General features: G+C 35.8%; 1 protein-coding gene across 1 annotated transcript; it reads right to left on the bottom strand.

Annotated features, from left to right (window-relative positions):
* Nucleotides 1-18,907: 18,907 nt before the first annotated feature.
* LOC140160009 (monocarboxylate transporter 13-like) lies at nt 18,908-22,925 on the bottom strand. Its single transcript, XM_072183277.1, has 4 exons — nt 22,757-22,925; nt 21,730-21,870; nt 19,751-20,548; nt 18,908-19,044 (listed from the first exon to the last, which is right to left on the bottom strand). The coding sequence occupies exons 1-4, from the start codon at nt 22,923-22,925 to the stop codon at nt 18,908-18,910; spliced, it is 1,245 nt and encodes a 414-aa protein (XP_072039378.1).
* Between the last annotated feature and the right edge of the window lie 368 nt (nt 22,926-23,293).

The following is a 23,293-nucleotide window of genomic DNA, read 5'->3' as shown; positions in this document are numbered from 1 at the left end:
TACAGGTGGCGAATGGCATGATCGAGCCGGCAACTTGTGAAACCGCCCGGCCGTATGGCATTTTCCATATACTCAGTTAGTTTTGTGGGGTTCATTATCGAACCCCAACGGTTTTAACTTGTATTTATATTATTTATTAACATAGCTCTATGTGTTTGTGATATTTCAAGAGTTTTAAAATTTCAAAATAATCCCATTCAATTACACGGTTGACGATGAAAATTTACTGAATTTAGAGAATGCACGGCGACCACCACCTGAATAATTATTCAATACACCGACTTTCACCTCAACTCATCCGTTATCTGATAATGCGAACCTCAAAATTAACCTCATGCCTATATCCAAACTAGAAATATCCCAATAAGATTTAGTATTAATATCTGAAACATGCTAGACGACTGCTTTACCTATATGCAATTCGATAAGGAAGACGCGAGCTGATTGTCTATATCATCAATCACCATCGAATCTGAAATGGCATGATCAAGTGTAAGCCATTATATTGTATGACTACTCGACTCATGTATTTCTATTTCAGGAGTGTTAGTCTCTATTTGAAACAAAATCGGATACTCATACACAGGTAAAGAAGTTTTGCTGGCAAAAATTATGTAATGTTGCCTAATATTTGATACACTTCTGTTATACAGGGTGTGCCAATAAAAACAGAACCCTCATTGCGTCCTCTTTTTCTCCTGTTTCTGAAAAGTTGATCAAATATATTTTTGTATGTAAAGAAACCGTAAACCGTTAGCTTTAGAAACCAAAACAAAAACTTCAATCGGCTCACAATTTTTGAAGAAATGTACCCGTTTTTCACTCTGTCCACGGAGTGGTTTGGCTACATCAAATAGTCAAACAAAACATACAGTTAATGACATGGATAGATTGGAACGCATTCGCTATGAGTGAGGATCACCAGCGAGCCTCCAACATCTTCGCAACCGTATTACTGCTGCATTCGCAAGTATACGTCGCACAAGGAGGGTACGCAATGCAATTGATGCAATGAGGATCAGGGCTGAAACCTGTATTCGTCAAGGAGGCAACCAGGTAGAGGGCAAATAAGCACAGGAAACTCACTTCAGAAGAACCAAGGACATACCAAACCTACCTTTTTATCCCAACAAGAGAAAATTACATGTTGTAAATAAAAATAAAGCAAGAAAGTAAGAAGCATGATAAAACAAAAAGTATAGCAAGAGGAGTCCTATCACACATCCATTTTGCCGACAAGTTAATGACACTTAACACAAAAAATGGCATGTAAAATGTAAGCAACATCACTGTTTATATTTGTCAATCAAACAGTAACTAATTATTCATTCATTTGATTCACTGTTGTTGTTGAATAAACAGTTAAACAAAATGTAATATAAGACTTGTTAAATAGCATAATCTACCTGATCGTGTTACAATTGTTTATTTATTTTTACAATAAATGCATTTATGTCATATCCAAATCAAGGTCCTTTATCAAAAGATCTTCACGTGTCAATATTAAAGCTATAATCTGTGATTTGCTCCACAGCAAATGTCTGCATTTTGCACCATTGTAATGGTCATTGGTGTACATAAATGCTCTGTGAAAGACTAAGTCTGAAGTGCTTTAATTACAGTAAAATTAAACATTTATAATAAAACCAGGTATTTCCGGCCGGTTTTATTCTGAGCTCACCGATCGAGTGTTGAATAAAAACATCGCCTTCTTGTGTATATTGAATCATTGAATCCGTGACGTACCGTATAAACTGTATGCATATTGCTATTCTTAGTACGTCTTGTTTGTACATCCCATCAGCTGCGTGTAGCTCCGCCAATAACCATGATGATACGACGAAATTATACTCGCATTGGAAGTGCTGTATATCGCTATTCGTCTTATACGTCTTGCTTGAATCCCATCAGCTCCGTGAATCTCCCGATAATCATGATAATAATAATCGGCGAGCTAAATACACTCATTGTAGGCGATGGAATGAAATACCAAGTTTCTTCGTTTTAACTCATTTGTTTGGCTCGAAATTATAAGGGGACAATGCGATCAGTACCTATCAGTGAAAACTAACACTTTATGCAAATCACACATTATCGGTTTAATATGCTGCAACATAGTCAACCGACAAACCTATATACCTACTTTTACATAAAATACGCGGTATACCGTATACTACACTACTCCAAGAAATTAGAGGAACAAACCTATATTTCATGTTTTCATCAAAGATGAAACTTAAATACATTGAAAAATTGGTTCAACTTCATTGCAGACAAATTCCATTGTTTGCTAGACATAATGACTAATGAAAAAATGTGTTTCTCCAATCAGCTGGTCCTCAGAGTATCGGAGTGTCCAAATGTTGGCATTATTTTTGCTTACAAAAGGTTCTCCAAACTTAAACAGTTTTGAAATCAAAATCTCCACAAATCTCCACAAATCCTCGGGCTGCTATACACTCTTCACAACGTCGAGGCATGCTCTGGATCAGGGTGCGGAGAGAGTCCTGAGGAATGTTCATCCACTCTTCAATCAGAGCATCTCTTAGTGACTGGACATTGTCTGAAACTTGTTGCCGTTGTCTTACCCGTCTACCAAGCATGTCCCAAGCATGTTCTATGGGATTCAGGTCAGGTGACCTTGCAGGCCAGTCCAGAGTCTCAATTCCCTCATTGTCCAGGAAGTTCATCACAAACCGAGCTATATGTGGACGGGCGTTATCCTGCATAAGAATGAAATTTTGACCAATTGCACGAGCAATGGGGACAACAACAGGTCTCAGTACCTCATTTCTGTATCTTACACCCGTCAGTGAGCCTCTGTCTATCACAATAAGGTCCGTACGTCCGTTCAAAAAGATCCCTGCCCAGACCATGACGGACCCACCTCCAAAATGATCAACTTCAACAATGTTACAGTTAGCATATCGTTCTCCTTCACGTCTCCAAACCCTCACACGCCTATCATTGGTGGAAACAATGAATCTGCTCTCATTTGTGAACAGTACAGAGGTCCAATCACCATCTTGCCAATGTTGGTGATTTCTGGCAAAGTCCAATCTGGCTCTGCGGTGCCGTGGGATCAAAATGGGACCTGTTGCAGGTCTTTTAGCGTTTATTCCGTCTTCATGCAAACGACTCCTTACTGTTTCATTGCTCATACGCACACCAGCCCCTCTGCGGAAGTCCATATTTATGGATCTTGCTGTACTCTGGCGGTTCCGACGAGCAAGCAACTGGAGATAACGGTCTTGCCGGGGGTTGTGATACGTCTGCGGCCTTGGCCTGGTTCTTCTGCCATACAGACCATCTTCCAGGTAGCGTTGATATGCACGATTAATGACACTGGGGGGTACCCCATGCTGCTCAGCTGCATAACGCTGTGTGTGACCTTCTGCAAGCATCTGGACAACCCTAGCAACCTCAACGTCGGTCAATTCGCCATTAACAACATCCCACATGCTCAGAAGACTGAGCGGTACCAGTAGAAATTGGATTAACATGTTGGAATAAAGAAATCTGAGAAAAGCTTATGGAGTCTGCTTTACACAAAATCAGTGCTTTGAGTGAACACATGGATGTCCAAGGCCGTAAGTCCTTGAAGACATGCATGATTTCACATTTGACTCTCAGTATTGCTAAGATTACAATAGGCTACACCTGGTATACAAATGACATGTCCTTGATGCTTTCTGTTGATGCAATACCCAGTTAAAGTTATTACATAACCTTGTTCCTCTAATTTCTTGGAGTAGTGTAGTATATTGTGATGCTTTTTGTATATTTTGTATTCTGTATTAATAATCGAGAACAAATAGTAACGTGGTTTCCCAGGGGACGGTTTAGAGTTATGGGGATTCGTCTGTATGTATGGTAAGACTCGACACTTTTGTAGAGAGGCAGTGGCCCCCACCCCACCACAAAACCCACCCACTCAAAACATATTGATCAGTATCCCTTAACAAAACGTTCTTCTAGCTAATAAATTAATAAAAACGGCAATTTTAAAGAACTTTAATATGAAATGTCATACTGCAGTTACTGTCCGTTTTCCTACACACAATACACAGAGCTCTCACAATTGACGCGTGACCTCTACAAGTAGTGTATGTTAGAAGTATAGGCAATTGCCTAGTTAACGTCACTGTGTGAAAAATAACCGGCCAATATTTATAGTATTCTCTGAAATTCTAGAAAATGTAGTTTTGTAACATGTCCTAATTTTTAACCTAATTTAGGTGTTTGGAAATATTCGCACTTTGGTGTTATAGTGTATGTTATAGGTAATAGGACATTGCCTAGTTAACGTCACTGTGTGAAAAATAACCGGCCAATATTTAAAGTATTCTCTGAAATTCTAGAAAATATAGTTTTGTAACATGTCCTAAATTTATAGCTAATTCAGGTGTTTGGAAATATTCGCACTTTTGTGTTTTAGGAAGGATATGTAAACGACAGATAACACCAAAAAATATGAAGAAATTATTTCCAAACCGTGTTAAGTCTGCAAACCATTATGCTTCTAATTTTCAAGAACGCTGGTTAACAATAAGCAGACTATTGTCTCATTTCGTAAACAAAAGCCCACACAGTGTTGTTACCTTGCATTCGCTTTATAATCGTTCACCCAACTGAAACTATAATACCAGCTCATCGCTCATTGCACAGGTAAAACAGAAACATGTGTAGTGTGGATTTAACCAGAGAAGATCTGCATCATGTACTGAATACTAATGACGACTTTAAGTGTAAGTTCTCTGTCAACCCCAGTGATGGCGTAATATAGACGAGATTGTTGATGTCATTGTCAGACATAGACGAGTTGTTGACATTGACAGACCGGTGTTTTAGTTCACACCCTGTTATCTCACGTTTAGTCCGACTAATCTCCAAAGACTGTTGCCATGTCAATATATATCAATTTTTATCTCGACGATATTATATTATACGTTTTGCGCAGTATTAAATATATATTTAGATACTATTGTTTATTCAAATGTTTTGTGAGAAGATCATTTATTAGAGTTTTCTTTTATTTAAAATTAACACATGGTATTAATGTTGACCTTATAAAGTCAAGGTGGTGGGTCCATTCTTCCCACTGAAATGAGCGCGAAGTATCCACGATAACATACAGCATAAAAATCAAATCAATTGAGAAGAATATCGCACTAGAGAACAGGCCATTTTTCTGGGACTTTGATTAGTATTTTCAACATTTGTGGTTGCAGAAAACGCTACGGGAAAACGCACACTTTGTTACTTTCAAACCGACTTTTTATAACTGCAAGCAAATTAGAGCATAAACTAGAGGATACCTCACATACTCCTGTAACAATAGCATGTTTGGATCAAAACTTTAATCAATTTTGGACAATATTGGCCAATAATAGAAAAAATCAACCTGCTATGGACAAATAGAATTAAGTTTGTCTTAGGATAATATAAAGGGCTAGTTTCGTGTAGATAAAGGGCTAGTTTCGTGTAGATAAAAAATATCATCACCAATAAATAACGAAACAACACCGCACATGTTTAAATTGTTTAGATTGTCAGTGACTTTACTTTCACATCCAATTGAAATGATAGATAGTGTTGTATGAATATTTCATAGAAGCCATGTATATGGAATGAATACGGCGATGAAATAATGAAAACAATTATAATCTGTCGTGTAGTAAGAATAGTAAGTACAAAAGTGTGCCAGCAACACCATGTCAGGTATGTGATAGTTATATGTAATTTTTTTTTTTGCTCCCTTGGATTTGTTGTACATGTAGAATGATTAGTCAAGGAATGCGTGGAGTTAGATACACGGTTCAAAAGACGTAAGTCCTTAAGATATTATAGTAAAATTCAAAAACTAATCCACCATTTCTCTTGTTTTAAAGATTCGAACACAGATTTATTAGTTACGCATCAAGTGAGCTTTTTTTTTTTTTTTGCCTATCTTTCATCTTCACTGAGAAATGCATACATTTATGAAATTTTCGACCAAAAAAGTTATTTTTTTCTACATAGGCTTTTTCTAAGCATCGAACTTTTTTAGTGTCAGTAATTTAATCATTTTTACGGAGAAAACTAACTTTGAAATATTAGCCTTTGAAGTTAAAAGTGGTCACATTTTGCATTTTGCCCGAAATCCATTCACAACTTAATATTTCAATCGGACAACCCACATTTTATCAACTAAAACGGAGCCATTCAACCACGAGGTTCATGTAAGATCACTTTAGATCAGTGCTTCCATAGCTTGCGCCGCGCATGCAGATAAGCTATGGCATACCGGTAGGTATAGCGTATCTGCGCCACTACACAACAGGGTGCTTTGTTGCGAGTGTGTATCCCGCTGATTCAACAAAGGTTTTCTTTTCTTTTAAATTGCAAACATGGGTGAAAGAGTGAAATAAAATCCATCAAAAATACAGTTGGGGTAACAAATCTGGATTTTCATTGCATGTATTTGAAACATACGTATCGAAAAAGTTCAATTCCTCGAAAGAAACAACAACATCTATAGTGCACAACCGCGTTAAATGTCAGTGTCAAGACGATTGACAAAATGACTGAAATACATACATCTATTACCAAAATAAGGCATCATACGTTACAAAGATAGGTCTTCAGGCGAACTTTGAAGCAGTGGACCGTAAGAGCCTTTCTTATGTGTTCCGGAAATAGATTCGAAATTTGCGCTAAAGGTGAGAAATGTGGTTGGACATGCAAAAGCAAAGCAAAACCCAGGGGCCAAAGAGGACCAACCTGGTAAGACGAGAGATAAAAGATATAACTAAAGGAATAATCTATACTCAGTCACAAACTCCTGTCACAATATTATAGCTCGAGTCTGACAAATGTTACAATCCAAAGAAAAATATTAACACGATGGGGGCCAAAGGCGGCAAATTTAAAATTGAGATAAAGGCAAACACATGGAGTAAAAAACAATAAAATACATAAGAAAATAGACACCAGAAAACTTCTTAACTTTAGAACCAAGTATGCTAGACCTCTGGTGTGTTCGGTATATGATAGCCTAATATTTGTATAAGGCAATAATTATAGTAACTCAATTTTCAAAAATGCCTCCTTTGGCCCCCATGGAGCAGATTGTGTCACTAATACAAGGGTTCTATTAATTTTGTTTACCTGAGCCATTATACGTGTAGAAAGTAGAATAATTATTCAACACAGCGGCTGTTACCTCATCTCATCAGTTATTTGGTGAGGATAGACCATGTAAATCTCACAATTACACTCATTCTTATCTCCGAACTAGAATATGCAGTTTCTAATATCTGAAACAAGAACCTCTGACATGGCGCGATCAAGTGTAAGCCTTTATATTGTATGACGCTGACATGTATTCTATTCCGGCCCACTGTCATTAGAGAATGAATTTGGAGAAAACCTTCTGATAATTACAAACACTCGCAACCCTCTAAGCTTTTAATCCGATAAGCTGATTATCTATTTGTTTTCATGAATTTGAAGACATTCTTTGATGTATTACTGACCTCAATCATCTGAAATTACTGGAGCGTGAGCCACCCAGGCTGGTGGCTCAGCATAGTATTTTATTAACGGAAGGTTTTCTCCAAATTCGTTTCCTAATGAATAATGTATGAAAATACCAAACGTAAATTACATTTGAATCGTTGTAGCTATGTAACCATTTGCTATTACTGGACCGATGATCTGAACTGTTGTTTCCTATGCAATAAGAAAGGGACCATCTCATTGGTTGGCAAAAATACGAGTATTTGGAGACTTTAGGCTTAACTTGAATCATGAACGCGAACGTCTGATTGGTTACTGCACCAACAGCGTCTTGCCGCTTAAACTAACATATTTTAAGCGGCAAGAGAAATCTGATTTTCGTCAATAACGAGGTTTTGATCATTTATGACGACATTGTTTGTACGAAAATCATAGACATCGGATGTTTTATAGAGAATAAATCAGAGGCTGGTTAATTACGACTATGCCTCAATAATGCCTCAACACAGTAAGCCCTTTATTTTGACACAGTAAGCCTTTTAAAAAGGCTTACTGTGTCAAAATACTGCTTGGCAAACAGCAGATTAGAGTTAAGCATACCCGATTAAACAAAAAGAAGCTGGTTTGCAAACTTGCTAGTTTGCATTTAAAGACTCGGATAGTCTTACGAATGCAAAGACATTGAGCTGGCAAATATGTTGTCCTTTTGCCTAATATTTAAAAAGCACTACTAAAATTACTAATCGATTCATAACATTCTGTTATACCATAATCCTAATAAGATATATTGCAATAAAATTGACACGCTGAAGATATGATGTAAAGCATGTAAAATGTAAGCAACATCACTGTTTATATTTGTCAAATAGGTAAATCAAATAGTAACTAATAATTCATTTATTTGATTCACTATTGTTGTAACAATGTAAACAGATCGTTTTACAATCGTTTATTTATTTTTGCAAAAAATGCATGTATGTAATATCCAAATCCAATTGCGTAGGAACTCTTTACCAATAAATCTTCACATGTCAATATTAATATTAATATGCTGCAACATAGTCAATTGCCAAACCCATATCATAAGATTGGTTTTGTTGGTACATCTGTAAATTTTATATTCTGTATTAATAATAATCGAGAAACAATAGTAACGTGGCGTCATAAAAAGGAACCGTTTGTACAAACAAGGGATCGGAAGAGGCTTACGCATCATACACTGGAACATGTAAACATTCAAACATTACAAACTAGTGCACGAGATCGAATTAATGATGCTTGCTTAATCGTTATTCTTAATATATCAATATACAAGGGAAAGAAGAATTACGCATCGCACACTAGCACAATTAAACATGAAATTACAAATAGAAACATGACATGCAATGTAGATATACCAGAGAAAAAACTCCGGACATACCTGCCTGTGTGCAGGGACTTGAACCCCAGACCTCTCGCTTGTCGGTCGAGCACTATAACCACTGAGTTACACAGACTGTCTCTGATAAATAGGACAATATCATTCATATCAGGTAATCTTTCATTAGGTTCTTCAACATTATTTATTTGGCAGGATCAATCAATATTATGTTGAATATCTTGACGCACACACGATTTCTAAAAAATATAGAGTTACGATACATTACCACACATTACTGCAATTAAAAATGCTGCAGTACTTCTCATTTCGTGGCAACATGCAATGTTAACTTACAATTCAAATATGTAATTCCAAAATGACTGACTATCCTACGAAATTTCGTAGACATTTTGGTATAATCCAAAAACGGCTTGATCAATTCTCTTGTTTTAAAGTTTGAAACATAGACTGGTTAATTACGCATCAAGTGAACGGAAATTTGTTGTTATCTTTTATCATCTTCACTGAGAAATACAGCCATTTATACAATTTTCGGCCAAAAAAGGTTGCCCTTTTCTACATAGGCTTTTTAAGCATCAGTTTTGGTTTCAGACCTCTTTCACTTAAAGCAAATTAATCAAAAAGGGAATGTTTATATTTTTTTTTTCGTTTTTATCAAAATAACTTAGGTTAAGATGTTCATTTATTAATTTTTACACATTTCAAACATGTTTTATGGTTCAGTGAGAAATCATATAGCCATTTATGAAATTTTATACATAAACAAATGTTGCACTTTTCTAAATTCGGTTTTTGTATTCATTAAAATGCGTACATTTTTCATTCTAATTAAATTTATTAGGAAGGAACAACTGTAACTTCAATGATAAATCTTGTGTTCATTGATTAATTTTAACCAATGGACCAACAGATTATTGGTTAAATCTTTTATACTGGATCCCAATACACTTGTCTCATTGGTCATTCCTTGAATGGTCAAAAACATTTCTATGGGTGGCTGTTATCAAGATTCAGCTTGTTACAAGCGGACAAGTGAGGGATAACACTACCTTAAAGGACTTTGCAGCAAATCCTGCAGCATGCGGGGACCCAGCTTGACAAACAGTAGAGAAGAATGATGCTTGGAAGCCATCTTACATGAAAGAAGGCCTATTCATTATTGAAAAACATTAATAAGCTGCAGCATTTATTTTAATTTATTCACTGAACCATAAAAACTGTTTTTTTGAATGTGTGACACCTATATATATCAGGAAAATCTTAAATTTAATTAAATTAAATATGCTTCTTTTTGATTAAATTAGTCACTTAAAGGGAAAAAATTGTCGAGCACAAATTAAAGCATAAAAAGCCTATGTAGAAAAATGTAACTTTTTTTGGCTGCATTTTGCAATGAAGATGGTAAAAAGTAGCAACAAAAACCAACTCACTTGATGCATAACTAATCAGTCTATGTTCCCAACTTTAAAACAAGAGAATTGATCAAGCCGTTTTTGGATTATACCAAAATGTCTTAGGGGGACTTACTTTTTTGGAACCGTTTAGGCGAAACCGTCAATAGTGAGCTAAAGATTGGTTTTGTATTGAAGATACCCATTTTTGTTCCTTTTGGGGGGGAAATGTATATCTTTAATACGAAAAAAAAAGCTACATACACTTTAAGTAAATATCATTAAATTTATCAATTTTACTTCGAGGACTGTTAAATATCAAAATATCAATTTTTAATAACTTGCCATAAAATTTGTATTATATCGCGAATTTTTTTCGTATTCAAAATGCAATGTGCTCTCAGGCTCCACAAAAAATACTGTGCAAAGGTGGGTGACCGTCCCCTTAAAATAATTACCATTGAGGATCATCATGTCGTGAGACACTTGCAGTATTTAGACAAGCAACACAAACATTCAAATGAAAACAAATCTATTTTAAGAGCAGGTCATAAGTAGCACTGATGGAGCAACTAATGATAATCGTTACACTCAAGTATTAATTTCCATCTGTAAACAGTTAATGATAGTTCTTGTTTAGCGAACATTCAACTCTTCGCCTACCCCCTCCTTTAAGTGAAAGATAAAGTATGACTATATCACTCGATATGTGTTAATTCCTTGCTGGTATACCCACTTGACATTAATTACAGACAGTTTGGCAGTTACCACACCTCTTGACTTACATAAACTAATAAAGTTTGGCGACTTTTCTTAGCCTTGTCAGAAACTGCCAAAACACTTGAGTATAAAATTTCCTTTGGCAAGCCATCTTTGACAGTTGAAAACTCTGCTTGCCTGAACATTCTAAACATTAATGTTTGCTCTGAAACTTACAGTAACATCCACTGTTTGTCTTGTCTTTCAGATGTATGAACAAAACAAATCTTATGCTGGTTTCATACTTTCTGCCGCTTGCCGCTGAGCGGCATGACGCTTCATCATGCCGATTGTACTTTTCAGCAAGCGGAGTGGCACACCGCTGAGCGGCAGCGGCATGACTCTGAAAGCCATTCTTGCCGCTCAGTACCGCTTCAAAATCGTATTTTGTTCTCATACGTCAGAGCGGCACCGTTCCGATTTGACTTGACTTCATCTCCCAGCGGTGCTGCCGCCGCGGCAAAGCGGTGGGGTGGTCGATATATCGGCTTGCCGCTGGTCACCGCTAGCGGTTTTGGTGCGATTGCGCAGTGAAGTAAAATCATCTTCAGAGCGGCAAAGCGGCAAGCGGCAGGAAAGTATGAAACCAGCATTATGAATCGCTTTGCGTTCTATCGTCATAATGTCGTCATAATTGACCAAAACCTCGTTAATGCCAAAAATTTCAACTGAAAGATTTCAACCGAAAATTATCCTGATTTTTGCAGTAGGAATGACAACACACATTCAAATTTTACAAAAATATAAATCCATTCTGTGTGAAATTATTTGACCGGGAACGTAATTGTGTCATGTTGAACAAAAAAGTCAGAATGTCAATCGATAACGATTCTTAAGGAAACTGGAATGAGCGTTTTGAGCGTTTCGACAGCATTTTTTGTAGGACATGAGAGCACATCAGACCTATCTTCAATACCAAAGGTCAAAATTTTCAATTGATCGTCGGCTTTTTATCCCACCTACATACACTTTAGGTAGAAATCATCAGATTTATAAAGTTTACTTCGAGTACTGTTAAATATCAAAAATATCAATTTTTAATGATTTGCCATAAAATGTGTATTACATTGCGAATTTCAAAAATGAAAATTATTTGATATCAGAAGGCCATTCTTCGTATTCAGAATGCAATTCGATATGTCTGATGTGCTCTAATGTCCCACAATAAATACTGTCCAAACGTTCATACCCCTTCCCTTAATGTGTTTTTGTGTCTTAAATGTGAAAAACATTTACATTCATGTATGTATTTCCTTTTCATAATCCAAATGGAAAGGTCTTTAAAGTTTGAGGTGATTTTGTAAAACCTGAACTTGTACAGTTTAATTTTATGTGAATATAAAAGCTAAATAATTCACAATATAGCCCCGGGATATAGACACTTTCGGTGTAACTTAACAGCTCGACAGATATAGGTCGGTGAAAGTTACATCTTTATATCCGTACGTGTTGAAAGATAAGAAGATTAGATTATTATACTCTCTTACAACTGCAGATCAAAATACAAATTTTACAATTATTTTAAAATTGTTTGCATTTAGAAAGTATTTCGAATACGGTTACCGTAACTTGGCACAAAATAAACGTATATTGCGCAGGCATTTGTTAGAAACTAATAACAGACGATAATACTTTGGGAAAAAAGCAATAGTTTATGTACTGTTGATGTGGTAAACAGGAAGTGTATTCATTAAACTAGGTAGGAAGGGTACGTCTTTGGGTTTCGCTAAATGTGAGGAAGAAAATATGCAAAAATATTCTGAAAGACGTGTCAAAATAAAGGAACGAAAAATGTGACGATTGGTACGGTTTGATGGGTAATTTTCAATATATTTTTGTACGCTATTATTATCTATTCCAAATCTTGTGACACCTCATGCATATTGTAAACAGTAGGATGTTGACCAGAGGGAAATGTGACAATTTAAAACCAAGCGCTCAAAACAAAGCAAAGGAATAACACGAAGAAAAAAAATCAGAAAGAAATGCGACAAAATTTAAGGAAACAAAAAATAATGTGACTTTAGAACCCTCTTGAAATTGGTGGAATTTGTTACTTGCGTAGTAGCAAAAACCTGGCAGGATATATTGATTTTATCAAACAAAAGGCTATCCCCTTTTACAACCCATGCACAGGTCCAATTTCTATAATGAGGTGTCACCGGACTTAGAACAGATAATATATGATAGTCATTAACGACTGGAACAGAAAACTAGGTCAACGCGTCGGCGACGCATTGCGTTGGATGCGAGGGGACAAACAAATAAAAAAGGACGCAAAAAGTGGGGATAGTATAGCAAAGCGGATTTTAAAAGACCGTCGAAACTGCAATTTCTTTATCGGAAACAATGGCCAGTAAGGTGAGAATAACTCTTCACTTTGTGATCCAGATGTTCCTCTACAAAGACACTACCTGCAAAAGTCACTAGGTAGACAGAATAATGCCAAGTTCCTAAATTTGTTTATTTATTACCAGTAAACTGGTACACTACGATGATTTGTGTGATTATGGAAATAAAGCATATTTTATGAGATCTCCATCGATCGATTTGTGAACATAGCTGTGAACATCTGCTGGTAACATGAATACATTCGTATACTGCGCACAAAAATGAACTTAAAACTTTAATTAACTTTATCGCAATTGCATTTTTTGTACGATTTCATAATTTTTTACGAGGGAGCATTCACGTTATTTTGTAGCGCCAATGTGTGGAGCATGCTTTGTATTTGTTAGGAGATATCACCGCATACAGCAGTATTGATCTAAAAACACAAAACGTTTTACAAAACAATGTTAAATGTCGGGTCGTATAAGGGTATAAAACGTTTTAAATCTGTTACAAAACATTCTAACATAATGTCATGTGTTGCCACAATTCTTGCGCAAACATATTTTGCAATATTTTATATAGTACTGAAAATATTTAAAAATACGTCAGCAAGACAAAGGTGAAGGTTCCCCGGGGAAGGTTCTTTTTATCACTTTAAGCTACATGGTCAAGATGAAATATGACATGATATGTCGGTTTCCTTGTGTGGATCGAGACATGTAACGCCGTCGCTTTATAAAGACCGCTAGAAGGCTTCCTCTTCTTGATTTACAACGATAAAGATAAGATGTAATCAAGATAGCCTTATCATTTTGCAAGTTTTAAATTCATATTTTTTACCAAATCATCTAGAGGAAGCAAGCCGAGGAACTACAAGCAGGAACTGAAGCAAGCCAAGGAAACAAGCAGAAATTGTAAGAAAGCATAAATTATCCTATTTTATAAAGTGTGACAAAGGTTTTGACCTTGGATCATATGCCGTGTGATATGTGGTCGTACACTACGAATGAGCTGTAAAGTCGGCAAATTGTATTATGAGTTACAGTGTAAAATGTGCGTGAAGGTCGAGTTCATAGGTACATCAATTTGGTGCGACAAGTATCTCATTTGATAGCACTAGTCAAACACCGTTTAACCAATCAATAATCATATTGCTGAATAGGTTAAGCTTCTACCTATTTCTATAGAATCCATAAATAGCTCTAGTCTTCCCCAATGTTTGCTTTGGCTAAATCCTGTTCAGGTGGTTTTATAATGATCGACGCCTCCTCTTTCAATAGACATGGTAGAGATGATAATGAATATCTATAATCGCTAATACATGTAAATAGCGGACAAACCTTTTTTATATAAACTGACGTCCGACAAAACATTTGGACAATTCCTAGCAGCAAGTCTGCCATCAATCGGCACTACAACCAATCGCAGCACGTTTCTGTTTTGAGTGACAGGTAATTTAGACTCAACATTCACAGTTTATATCTGCTGACGACTATTAGAGTGATGAATTTATGACACGGTTCTTTTTTAATCTTAAAAAAAGTCTGAACCATTTTAGCAGGAAAAATATATTTATGAGTGAAATGCAACGTGGTACAGAATGAAACTCCAAAACCTCAACCCTCGATAACACTTGGCCTATACAATACATCTTCCTTTTAAAAGCAACAAATAACAAAATTGAAATTGAACATTATTAAAAGGCCCGGTAAAACCGGCCCAAAAAGCACATTGCAACCATTTTTTCCATATGTGTTCGAAATATTATTGTAAGCTAGTATTTGCAACACTTATATAACATTATGTTAATGATTTGCCATAAAATGTGTGTTAAATTGCGATTTTCAAAAAATCAAAATTATTTGACATCAGAAGGCCATTCTTTGTATTCAGAATGCAATTCGATATGTCTGATGTGCTCTAATGTTCCACAATAAATACTGTCCAAACGTTCATACCCCAGCCCTTAACACACTGTGTAATCACATTTTTTCTTTCAGGTAGAGTTTCAGGTAGAGTAAAGCCTCATAAGATTTGATAACTAAAGATGTGATGAAACCAAATAAATATACTTTCTGCTTTCCAACATTTTTAAAACGTCCAACAATCAAACAATATCTTCTATTACAATCCAGATAAGAGTATTAAAATTCAATTCATTTTTTATTAGGTGATATGGGCCACTGGCCTTTATCTCAATATTACTTACAATTATCACGGAAATACATGTGCAGTAATTTTTTGAGTGTTTCCTCGGCTTGCTTCCTCTAGATAAATACGAGAAACGGTTTTCCCAATGCTAAGGTTAATCTTGATAACATTTTGTCTGTTTTGTTGTAAAGCAAGAAGAATAAACTTTCCAGCGGTCTTCAAGGCAATGGCATGACGTGATTCAATCCACTAGAGGAGCCAAGGTTAGAAGTTGGCATATCCTATCACGTTTTATCTTCAACATTTTGTTTAAGGGGGTACTACACCCCTGCCCAATTTTGTGCCTATTTTTGCATTTTTTCAAAAATTATAGCGCATTGGGGACAAGTAAGATATGAATATTATAGGGGCAAGGACTACAACTACTGCACTGGAAATTTTATTTCAGCACAGACAACAGTTGTGGAGTTACAGTCAAAAATGAGGAAAACCAATATTTGATCAATAAATCAATAACTACTTGCTTTGAGTTGCTGAATTTTCAGTACAGTAGTTGTAGTCCTTGCCCCTATAATATACGTATCTTACTTGTCACCAATGTGCTATAATTTGTGAGAAAAATGCAAAAATAGGCAAACAATTGGCCATGGGTGTAGTACCCCCTTAAACTGATCAAACCACCCTTAACTCCCAGTGATAAGTCAAAACACTTTTGTCATAGTAAGAGCACTAGTGGCCCCACAATTTGCCATTGTCATTCGGTGCTAGATTATTTATTCAAGCATTGTAGCGTCTCTAATTGAAATTAACTTGCTACACAATTAAAATAAATTCTTCAATTCAGAACCAAGCGGAGGCATATGACGTACAATATGCAATCGATTCTTTATTCAAACAAATAGACAAATATTTTTGTTAGATTTGTATTTTAGGCTCTATTTATAAGCGATTTGTCTTTCAATACTTATAACAATATATTGATGTAAATGTCTACATCTCGAAGTTCTACGCTGAATAATTTACCATTTTATATGTACATAAAAAGTTATAAAAATGATGCTTGATGAAAAAGTAAGTACTTTCAGGAAATTCCAATAATATCTAAATAATGTTAAACAAAAGTAGTTTTTAAACTTTCAACGGAAACTAATAAAGGAAGATTTTCATTTATCTTGCAAATATTTTCGGTAACAATCTGTTATCATCCTCAGGCAGTGACTGGCTGATTATCTTCTTCAAACCTGGATGGTTTAAGTGTTTTAGTCTTTTATAAATTTTCGGAAGACCGTAGTCTCTGTTTAATTTGACTTGTTGTTCTTTCTTTATTGCTAAGGACTCCTTGACCTTTCTGTTGAAAGTCGTCTTCTCCTTTTTGAAGATCTTAATGTTCGAGGGTATGCCGGTAGACTTGTTCTGCGATTAAAAGATTTTCTGCCACATGGATTTTTTTTTGTAAAATATAAAGTGTGTGTTGTCAGATGGGGTAAGCATTTAATCCATGTACAGGATGCATGTAATGTGACATATCTGCAAGCCATACACAATGTATAGAAAGCAGAAATAATTCATGAAGTCACATCTGTGTGGTTTGACATTTGCAGGCAATAGCTGTTTAACACTGTTAGTTTGACATGGGAACATTTTAGAATATTCCAGGCAAGTAGTGTTATCCGCTGTCAAAGAAACATTGACAGAAGAAAATACCCAAGTGTTTTTGAAATTTTTGACAAACCATTCAAATACTCTCCGAAGGCAAAGAATAGAATAACAAATTTAATCAAGTTATGTTAGCCCAGAAGCGTTTTAATTGCCAAGACTGTCTGAGATTAATGTCAAATGAATATATCCAACAAAGAATCAACACACCCTAGCAAACACAAACGTTTCGACATCATTCGCAAAAGGTTAGAAAAGGTTGGTAGAAAACATTTAAATGTCGGGTTATATAAGGGACATATAAGAGTATAAAACGTTTTCATAACATTCAAAAACATTTATTGATAACCTACTGCAAATATTCTAACATGATATTTAAAAGTGTTGACAAAACATTTGGCAAAAAAAGTTATATTTTTATTTTATAAGAACATTTTGAAAACATTTCAAAAATATTTTTGCAGTGTGTTTCCATACAAAACGTTTTAAAACATTTCCATGACCTTTATATATCAGACATGTAATGTTCTTAAAACGTTTTATCCAAACCAAAACTCAAATTATAACATGTTTCAGACGTTTTAAAACATTTTTGTGTTTGCTGGGACGTCGAGTGCAAAGGTGTTAACACATTTGAACTAGATGTGTGTTAAAAACTTACTTTACCTGAGGGAAGGAATAGACGATAAATTTAATATCCCAATTTAATTATCATTGACTGTTTACAGGCAGAAAGTAATGATTGGATGTTACGTTTGTCATTAGCTACTCAATCGGTGCTACTTACGAGTGCTTCTAAGAATAGAGTCTATGGATGTGTTTTTTTTATTTCTTATTTTACTTTTCTAAATGCTAAATCATAATGGGTCGCACTACAATGAACTGTTCTCTATTTCCCCTAAACGGTAATATAACGTAACGTCATTATAATGCAATTTAACAGCAGTGGTGAAAGGTATTTACCCAGTGGATTCACCATCAATAGAAATTCCAACATTTAAATAAAATTCAAAGAAATTGTGAAATTTTGTGGCACCACCATTGGGAATGGACTTTATTTTGCTTAAATCGGAGTCTTTAATCCCTTTTTTATTTCATATTTTTTTATCAGCGCATATGAAAAAATAAATTATCGTACACTTGGTCCCCTTAAAGCATAAGCTAATTTAGAAAGAAAAAAAGTAAGAAACATACATGGTCGAATCCAACGAAAAGTGTATACGACATGTTCAGGGCCATAACTTAAAAGTATTAATCAATTGGCTTTCGTTTTTGTATTGTGTTTATTCGCCTTGATCATACGCTTGTCACTTTGTCTATGGTTTCTTTGTAATCGGAGACTGAATTTTGCGTCTGACATTACCTGTCAATCAAACTCAGAAACGATTTGTTTATGATTTGTCATGATGATTGAAATTTCTGAAGGCAGCGGAAAACAGCGTGCCCTGTGGTTAATTTTGCACCTTGAAACATACAACTCGTCTCAAAACAGAAAAGTTGTATTTAACTTGTAAAAATACCATAATTTTTTCGCCATTTTCTGCGATAATCCGTTTCGCCGATGATCTGAAGGCACCAGACTAATCAACCTTCCCCTTTTGCGCGCTACTAACCAATAACTGGCTGTGAGGAGTTGATCGTGCGTCAGACGCAAACTAGGGGTTTTTTTTAATTGAGTCTCCGATTATAGATAAAAACTGATACTAAATAAATAATGAAGGCTATTGTTTCTCCTTCAAAGTGATGAATAATTCCTAGCTGTCCATATACCACTAATATCCACAATGAACTGCGGGCATAAGGCAAGAAGTGAGATTGCACTTAGTAGCAGGAATGACAACGTATAACTACCAGTCACGTCGAAAATCCATCCTGCATGTGTGAAACAGAAAGAAAGATGGTCTTAATACAGTATGCGAAATGAGGATTCAATACAGCACGGTCAGAAATATGCACATATTTTTTATCAAGGATAACATGGAGGTGCGTCCGCAATAAGTAACTCGGTTGGTGTCACAGAATTACGGGGTTTAGATTTCAAATAGAGTCAGGTTCAGGTAGCCCCATTTAAAATTTCACAATCCTTGTGTGGAAGATTTAAGGTCATATATTCCATAGGGCGTGTATGATTATCAACTAAAATAGCTCAATGTCATAGTGTATGATGAATAATCACGTTCGTGCAAAATGCATTCGTCAAGATAATCGGTAAATATTGACGTTGGGTGTGACTATCTTGGCTCACAGATCCTGGAAGGATTTGTGTTTGGCTATACCACTACACTCGGTATGGTCTGCGTGCTAGCCATAGGTTTCAACCATAAGTCCTAGAAATATCCAGGATCTGTGCTTCAACATAAAAAGTCCAAGTTTTGAGATATCAAGAGCTATCTTAAGAACCACTGAATCAATACTAGGCTTGTTTGTACTCACTTTAGTGCATTTTACATGTTAATTTCAAATATGGCCATGGAAATTTACAACTGAACTTTTTTAATTAAAAAACAAAATTAAACTTGTGCAGTCGACCCCCGCGTGGAGAAGGTTAATTTTAGTCAATGATAAACGTCGGTCTTACCTGAGAAAAATCCACTAGAAATTGCCCCAATACTGGTTGCAACATTATTCCAAAGGATTGCATTCGTCAGCTTGTCATCCTGCACGACATTCTTTACCATTTTATACACACTCAATATAGCAATTCCCCTGGCAAGGACATATATGCCTGATGAAAATGCTAGTCCAATATAAGAATGGTAACTGGATACCAGCGGGTCCAAACCTAATGCAAAAGTCGTCATGAGTGTTGTCAAGTATAGAGATGTTTTATCAGGTACCCAAATCTTCAATATAGGATAGAGAATGCATGCTAATAGGTTACCGATTCCACCTATTGACGCCAAAAATGACGATTCGTAGGGTTGGAAGCCTAGCTCCATTGCATGAGGAACTAAATATATTAACCAGCCAGTAAAGCAGTAAGCACTGCCAGCATTATAAACTACCATAGAGACAAAATCAACATCAGTGAATAACGATAAATCTAAATAATGAACAAGATTTGATACTGTCGAGTTTTTATGTCGCCGTTTTTTGTTTGAACTTTGGAAGAGTTCGTTATCTTCCAATTCAGCCACATCCGTTTGGAAAGGTTTTAACAAAGCTCCGCACATGATCAGATGAAGATTGAGGCCAGCTAATAGTAGCATGGTACCCCGCCATCCGTAGATGTCCTGGAGGAACTGCGTCATAGGTGGCATTACCATCACTCCGAAGGAAACACCTGCTTGGGAAATAGCAATCGATACATTGTAATACTTGTCAAAGTAGATGGCTTCTTCGCCTAAGATGACTGCTTCAGCTCCAAGTGAAAAACCTTTATAATATGCACAGAAAAATAGGAAACACATCGTACTTCAACATAAAAATTGAACATCGTCTGAAGTTGTAGCTTCAATCGGGTCAATGTCATTTTATTTTTATTTTTCTTCATTATTTAACCTAGGTGAATCATTTTAGACACTGTTCTCCCATGATGCCCAGAGTAGTAGGGTATGCAGACAGCCTGATAGGAACTGACTGCGATGTCTTTGTCATTTACTGCACTTGCCCCACAATTTAAATGCATGCAGTAATTAAATGGATAGAGTGGATAATATATTTTTAATATCATGTTGCCTCCACTGGGAATTGAACCGCCGGCTACTCATTTTATTGGCCGGCTACTGCAAAAACAAGTTTAACTCCATTAGAAGAGAATAATAACATCACAATTTTTTGATTCGTATTTCTCAAAAAAAAAGTCAAATTGTGTTGGTAAAATGCTGGCTCGTACGGCCCTTTCAGCGTTCGAAGCGAAATTGATTTCCAATGCAGTAGACTGATGACGTACATTTATGAACAGTTCGCGAGCAGTACATACATATGAGCTCTCGGAGAGCTCTTTTGATGTTCATTGATGGATGTAATGCGCGACCTTGTACACGAGAAATAGGGAAAACACAACAAAAGGTTGGTTCCCGGGCCATGGAAATTGATTATTTGCATAATAAATACAATATTGATCATATGTCATGCTTAAATTATGGTCGCACGGTGAAATTGATATAATTTTTTTAGTTTTTTTAGTCCAAGTATTTCTCATCAAGTTGATATACATTTGAACTGTAATATCACAATTTCTTATTATATAGGCCTAATAAAGAAGCGGCCTGATTTTATCTATATGTCTAAAAACCATTAAATTTGTAATACTTGATTCAGAGTTTTTTCTGATAATAAAAACATTATACGCCCTGTGCATTGAGAGTGTTGACAGTCCATTCTCTCAAAGCTGGCCATATTCATATTTATACGTCACTGTAGTTACTAGCTCAAATCTGTCTCGTTCAAAGGAACTCAGCGCTTACAGTTGGTTTTTGCGGAATAAAAATTTTAAACGACTTATTTTATCAAAAAAGGAGTCATTTTCATTTTCCTCATACTATTAGCTTGCCAGTGATTATGATGTTGTCCGAGCACTATATATGCCCTTTAAATACATCACTGCACACTTACCTGTTAAAAGCAATGCTACCATCAGATATTGCACCGATGTTGCCAGAGATGCCATAATGAACCCAATTACCGTCAATATACTAAATATCATAACGGTGTGTCTGGATGTGAAGCGTTTACTCAGTGCTCCAGCAAATGGACCTTATTAGAAATTAATACAGATATATAAATAATGTGAACCATATCAATCAAATCTTCCAACTTAATGAATATCATAGCTCAAGACATGAACATAAGGTCTTAATATTGAGTCCAAATTGAATATATGAATACAAAACCCACCTAAGTCCATACTTTGGCCAAATTGAATTAAGCATGGGAAATTGCTGGAAAGAACAACTCAAACTCATCCTCTGTGTCTATTGAGTATGTGAAAAATAGCATGTATGAAAGAACCACCTAAGTCCAGGATTTGAGTCTTGTAACACATTGATTGAAATCCAGTATGTATGAAAAGTTCACTTGTAACACATTCATTGCTGGAGAGTGACTTTGAAAAAAAAATGGGTTTAATCAAGGAAAGTGTGTGGTTTATATTACATGGCAGTATGCTTATCAATATTATACATACCTGTGTGCTTTATTTTGTATTATCTTACTAGTGGTAATCTCATTCCAACATTGTTGTCTTTGTATATGATTCAAAAAAACACCCAAGTCCAGCATTTAAAATGAACCCCCGTGAAGTCCTTGAAATGCTAATCGTCATACCTAATACAGTTTAAGCCACTCATTTGCACGTAAAACTTACCATATTGACCAGGTAAATCTAACTGAAGGAATTAAAATGATACACAGGTTTTTTTTCTCAAAATCATTTCCAATGGACGTGGGTGAGTTTTGAATTTATGTATTCAATTGGAGGAGATGATGACTTCAACATCAATACATGTCTTTGATTTGTGAGTCTGAAATCACTAACGTGAAGCAGTATTATATTTATTGATACATTTGACTTCAGCCCCGTGACAATTGACGAATATATAAAGTCTAAGGTAATTGAACATGCCAAATTTAATTTTCGTACTTGCAATACTTAATCCAATGACCCATGTTTGAGTTGAAAACTGTTGACGAAGACTCGGTAGCATGACACCAAGGGCTTTCATTGTACCTGTTTCAAGAGCCAAAGCAATAAATGCTGTAAGAGTCATAACCCATGCCCATCCTCGGTCTTTTGCCATAACGTTCGCCATTATTACACATATGCGTCAGAGGATAATTTAAGTACTTCCCACCACGCCACTGGGTTTACTGTGCAGCAGGCGCGCAGTGTGAGTAACATGACACTACTGTGCATGGTTTAATTTGAATTTGTACAGTTATATTTACATAAAAAACGCTGTGAAGATGCTGGTCGATTTCACATTTTATGTTATCTACAGGAGGTGTGAATTATCCTTTAAACACACATCACTTTAGTTCTGAAATCGACCAAGCAATAATAACACACGGGCAATTTCAAAACAACATCTTTTGCACAGAGTTCAATGGGATTTGAAAAGTAAAGTGGCAGTTGAAACTCTAGTGATACCACTTTCGCAGTGCATGATGGGGCTTCCTT

Source organism: Amphiura filiformis, chromosome 9 (genome assembly GCF_039555335.1).
Source record: "Amphiura filiformis chromosome 9, Afil_fr2py, whole genome shotgun sequence".
NCBI lineage: Eukaryota > Metazoa > Echinodermata > Ophiuroidea > Amphilepidida > Amphiuridae > Amphiura > Amphiura filiformis.
This window is presented reverse-complemented; position numbering and strand designations above follow the sequence as displayed.